Here is a 6,000-nt window from a genome sequence, read left to right on the forward strand (position 1 = left end):
TATACAAATTTCAGAATCAAAGAAATGTAGATTTGAATTCCAGCTATATTGAAGCTTTTTTAGAATGATTTTACATACATAAAATAAAATACATCCAATTACAAAGGAAACCAATTAACATGCAACCCAGGTAAAGAACTCTTGCTTAAGTCTAAGTTCTCTGAATCTTGTTTTACTACCTTCAAAATGAAGGAAATAACACCTCTCACTGAATTGTTAGGTATACTGTAAAAGACAATGTATGTAAAGTACCGGGCAAGGCAACTAGGTAGTTTTAAGACTTCCATGTTAATTCAAACCTTAAGTTATCGGGGTTTCAATTCTTAAGTTAGGAGTGGGAGAGAAAGGGTCTTTACCATGATTATATCTATTTGGCAAAAAAAACAAAACAAAACAAAATGAAAAAAAAACAGTGAAGGATTTAAGATCTTAAGTGGTTTCCCAATTCTTATCAGATCACTCTTTAAAACTTAAGATAACCACAAACCAAAATTCAGACAGGGTCCCTTATTCATATCCAAAGTTTTGAGTGATTTTTTTTTTCCAAAAAAGTTTAGCTCCTTAAAATATATTTAAGTTTATGACTTTAAAATATTATGTTGTGTCAGTCAAAAATTCACATTAACTTTGGTTTGAAAAAAGGTGACTTTTTAAAAATAAATAAAATCAACAAGTTGTGAGCTTTCTTATTAATCCTTCAAAAGTTTCCTATCTAAACCATGTATGTCTTTCATTTGTGCATTGAGGTCTGAGGTTTTATATTTAATGACAGTTGCCCCCAAAAGTTTCTTCTGCAGATATTTCTATTAAAAAAATTTAAATTCAGAAGAAACTAACTTTACCAAACTCATGCAAGCTGATAATTGTAACTATTAGTTTGTAGTACAAATTGTGTTCTCTCCTCCATGTTCTCCTGGTCCACAATGTCTGACTGCAAAGGCCAAAAAGAGGCCAATTATGACTTACTACCTATAATTTCCAAATTTATTCTTCTTTCAAATAGGATATTTTGTAAATGTGTACCTTATTAGCCTATCAAATACCTTGACCAGATGTTGGATATTTCATATTAATTATTTCAAGCTAATTTTTCCCTAACAGAAAATCTCTTTATGATACATGATTATATTTAATCAAGCTAATCTTAAAATCTCCCACTCCTAGCATATACTCATCTCACCTAAGTATGTGATTATGAAAACCATCAGAAAGGCCAAGGAAAATGTTTCCAAATTTAAAAGTAAGAGCACAGAATGGCATGGTTTTTAGTCAAGAAGTTTTAATTACATACCTACTCTGTGTTCAGCACTACAATGCAGAATACAACTTAATTCACTATTCCACAAATTAAGAAATTCATTATGCTTCTATTTATGTCTTCTTACATCTAAATAAAATGCTTGTCTAAAATCCCAGAGTCCAGCTTTCATTTATAAGCGCAGTTTTTATTACACCATGCTAGGAGTTTCTCATTTTACATGGTTTGACTGGCAGCAGAAACCACCAACATTCAAGCTCCAACTGTATGCAAGGATGAAAGGCTAGGCATTGGTCAAGGCACCTAATTGCTAACAATAGCAGGAAATGGTACATATAGATGGCAAGGACTACTTATCTGCCAAGTATACATCTAAGGACTAACAAGGGGCAGAAGACTCAAGGAAAAGGTAGTTTTAAAGGAAAAGATAGACAAGTTAGGGAAGGAGAGGCTTCGTAGCATACAAAATTATGTGTACACAACCAATTAGGAAACAACTTGCTTCATACCCAAGTAGAAGGAGTAGGATAAAAATAAGATTAAAGAAGTCCTTATAACCACATCTAACTAAGATCTGTTGTCACTGCAGATGAAGAGAATGCCATTGCCCTATCAGATTATTTCTAAACTCTTTCTCCATAATAAAAGTAGTAATTTTAGGATTCCTTCATTTATTCATTCAAATATTTTAGCACATACTACATGCCATGCAGCATTGTAGGTGCTAGGGGTACAGAGGCTAGCAAAATAAAGTGCTCTAACCTCACTCCACCTGAATATTAAAGCCTTGTGTTTAAGGTCTGGAGACAAACTTAGACAAGTTATTTAATTTCTTTAAGCCTCAACTTTTGACACTAAAAAAATACAATTTACCATCTAGATATTTGTGAGGATTAAATGCCACTTAATAACCACTGAATCATTATTATCTATTGTTATTGTGTCTTCAGCTTCTTTGTAACCAACTACTAGACATAGTGTCTTTTTGTTACCGAAGTAACTGACTTTGTTACAGTCTCTGTCTAGGTGAAACAAAGTTAACAAGCCTTGGCCTCATTTAATATCATCGGTAACTACGTAACTACTAAAGCAAGCCAGTCTAGACAGACTTGTATTTGTACTAATACTAGAAGAACAGCTGCATACTACTTGAATTTTATTTTCATGTCAGCTGCCAACCCAATGTCCCCCCAAAACTTAATGCCCCTAAGCCCGGGTATAAGCATGGTCTTAGTTACTTTGTTTCTGTCTACATTTCACCAAGCAAACACTCATTTTAGTGTTTCAGAATCCTATCTTTTGTTAAATACAGTATGGCCCCTAAACTTAAGCCAGTTACTTCATCTGCTATTCAACTAAGGAATATAGGGATAAATCATGATTTAAAAAGAGAAACAGAGTAGATTGGCACCTCACATGAGGGCTGAGTTGTGAACTCTGTAGGTAAGGCAAAAATCCAACCTAGCCAAAATTGTTCTTGAATTGAAATCCCAGGTGTCTTCCACTTAGGCACCAAAGTGCATGGAGAAGACACACAGCAAAACCTGGATTCAAATCCTCCCTCCATCACTTAGTAGCTAATTATGCAAGTCTGGCCAAGACTCCTTTTCCCAAATCTATTTCCTCATTCTGAAAAAGATATCACCACCTCCTCAAAGGTTGAGGAGGGCAGAGATATGTGGAAATTAAAAAAAAAAAGTACATAAAAAGAACCTCCTAGATTTCTTGCCTAACTCAGTAGGTCCTCAATCACCGCCAGGGAAGAGAAGGGAACACTTTTAGTCTCTCATTATCTGCCAAAGAACTAAAGACGGTAAAGTTTAAATAAAATAGTTTTTTCATTCAAATCAGATAAAAACAAATGCAAAGAAAATTTTACTTGGTACGTGAAATAAACCACAACAACCATGACTGAAATCTAGTACACAAGGCCTATTTTACATAGAAAGGTTATTAACCTAAAGCAAATAGATTGGTCATCCCTGCATCAGAATACATTATCTCTTTAAACATCAAAACCTGAGTTGGTAGAATGAGTGAAATGGGGAAAAAACCAAACTTCATAGTGTATGACAGGAGCCCTTTTGTGGCACAGCTCTTGATCACAGATGTGATGGTTAAGAGGGTAGCTTCTGAAGTAAAACTTCCTGGATTAGACAGAATACAGGCTATGCCAATTTCTAGGTATGTGACCTTGGGGAAAATACTTAATATCCCTCAGGCACAGTATTTTCATCTGTAAAATGGAGAAAGTAGTAGTATCCCCTTCCAAGATCTGCTCTAAGAATTAAATAAGACCATGGCTGTGAAGTGCTTTGCAAGATGCTTGGCATGTGCTCAATGGTCATTCCTCCTTTTCAACATGAAGACAAGACACACAAACCTTAAAAATATATAACCATATATCCTTTTCCTACAACCTTTTGTAGACTAATACTAGTTTGGGCATGCACTGTCATTGTGAAAACGTTCAAATGAACAGTGTTCCAGAAATCAACACATCTTCAACTGTCAATGCTAAAACTTGCTCTTTTATTTGCGCACAGTTTTCAAGAAAAAGCGAAGATGATGACCAAGTGAAGATATATCCATTACCCAGAGTGTAAATATCTTCTGTTCTGACAAGCTTCCTTCAAGTTATCACCACTTTGGAGTCTTTGTTAGAAACCTTTTTTATTTTTGCACAAAGGAGTCTTTGTTGGTATAATGGCTTCCTCACTGGTTGTTCCCAGACAATCCTTTCAAACCAATACTTCTATTAGAAAGCACAATCAGAATTCATCTCTTTGAAGAGATCTAACAGAAAAAGGTTCCGAGTGTCATTCTGATTTAAAAAATCACTGGCTGCACTTGTTCCCATTTCTCTCCCTCCGCTCAAACACCCAAGTGTGATATTTTCAAGCCATTCCTCCAACACACCATATATGGTGCAGCTCCACCCCATCCCTCCATATATGGTCATATCCCACACCCACCCACGGGACTCATCATAGACAACCAGGAACCCAACCCTGCCCTGATCCACCATATACGGACAAATACCCACCCTAAACGCCAAACAGAACTAAACTCCTCCCTCTACAATCACTTCATTTTTGACAAGTCTGAAAGTTTTTTCAAAAAGTTGAGTGGAGAAATCAAGAAGTACAAACAAACAAAAACACATCTGAAAGTACTTCCAAGCGCTAACCCTCAATTTTTTATGATTCCAAATGTCGCCCACTTGCCCAGCCTAATACTAACAACACTATTCCTTTTGTAAAAATAATCCGACAGCCCTAGTGGGGCACAGCACCGGCATTACTGAAGCCTGTCTAAACAACCCCGAGACCATTATTAAACCCAGGCAGCCAGGAACTCTAGGCCAAACACACCTCGGCTCTACACACAACCATTTCAAAGACTTTCAAGGTCTAGTTCTCTGCACCTTCAGATCAGATGCCAACTTTCTGGTCGCCAGTTTTCAGAAAACGGAGGGAGGGGACCAACTGTCGCGTTACCAAGGTAACTGCGAAACGTCCGGCTGCCGAGGCCCGGGAGCGGTTTTACCTTCAGATCTTTCTTGGTAACATCAGTGTGGGAGACAGCTCGAATGGTCCCGGAGTGCCAGGGCCACTCGGCGACGCGCTCCACGTCCCAGCTGTCGTGGCCGCCTTCGCTGCCGTCGGCTGCGAACAGACTGAGGAATCGCTTCCCCACCAATACCGGCCAACTTTCTCCGAGCGTGAGCACCATGGTTTCCACGCCTGCAGGAAGGGCTCCTCCCTGCCAAAACACAAAAACAAAATGCGATGGGGGCGGCCGGGGGGGCCGAGAAAAGACGGCGGGGGAGGGGTCCTAACCCTGCGCCGAGGACGCGACCCCAGGTGGACCCCGCACCCGAGCCGTCCACCCGCGCCCTCCCCGCCCCCTGGCTCCCTCCCCCACCGCAAACACGGGCCCAAACGCCTCGTGACCCTCGCTCTCCCAAGTTTCGCTTTCCTAAAACCTTAAACCTAAACGCAGAGGGAGTGAGGGGGCCAATTATTTGAGGCTCTAGTGGATTTTAAAGTGTTCGTTCCTCACCCCGGAAAAGAAAAGGCCCCCAATGCAGAGGGCCTGTCCCAGGCGGCCGGGTCCCCGCCCCGCACGGCCCCGTGGGGAGGGTGGGCGAGCCCGCGATTCCGCACTTGCCCCTCCGCCCCGCCCCGGCACCCCGAATCCCGGCCGCCGACCCCGGGCGCCCGTCGCCAGGGCCTGCGCAGCTGCGGCGGGGCCGCGCGCTCGGTGCCTTCACCTTTCTCCCTCCTCTCCCCGCAGCCGAGGCCGCGGCGCTCTTACCCCGCCTCCCGCCTCCCTGAGTCACCGGCGACGGCCGCCGTTTCCAGCCGCCCAGCCGACTCTAGCTCTGACTTGGTTCAAGAGCTCTCACAAGACACGCACAACCTCCCGGGCCCGCCCCCTCGGAGCCGCTTCGGCCGTTCATTGGCTGAAGCATAGGAGCTGGGCGAGGCTTGTGGGGAAACAGACCATCACCATTGGCCAGCCTGGCGAGGGCGGGGCGAGAGAAAAAAAACAATTCCTTGGCTGCCTCCTCCCTTTACCCTCCCCCTTCCGACTCCCGGGCGACCCCCCATTAGGTTAAAGTACACAGAGAGTAAGCGAGAGATCCCTCCGCCACAGGCCTATTCTTTCCATTTATTGCCTCACAATATACAAAAAAGTCCCGCGAAATCGGTTATCAACTTTGAGGACCGGAGGAA

General features: G+C 42.0%; 1 protein-coding gene across 3 annotated transcripts in view; it reads right to left on the minus strand.

The window, feature by feature from the left end:
• Positions 1-5,652, minus strand: part of KDM3A (lysine demethylase 3A) — a 50,554-nt gene extending 44,902 nt beyond the window's left edge. Inside the window, exons 1-2 of one of the 3 annotated variants that reach the window (XM_069494311.1) lie at positions 5,579-5,652; positions 4,808-5,023 (exon numbers count right to left, since the gene is read on the minus strand). In XM_069494311.1, the coding sequence (XP_069350412.1) occupies positions 4,808-4,993 (186 nt within the window). In that variant the 5' untranslated portion in view covers positions 4,994-5,023; positions 5,579-5,652. The other 2 variants (XM_069494312.1, XM_069494313.1) reach the window with 2 other exon arrangements.
• Between the last annotated feature and the right edge of the window lie 348 nt (positions 5,653-6,000).

The sequence above is a fragment of the Eulemur rufifrons genome, chromosome 19 (genome assembly GCF_041146395.1).
Source record: "Eulemur rufifrons isolate Redbay chromosome 19, OSU_ERuf_1, whole genome shotgun sequence".
Taxonomy (NCBI): domain Eukaryota; kingdom Metazoa; phylum Chordata; class Mammalia; order Primates; family Lemuridae; genus Eulemur; species Eulemur rufifrons.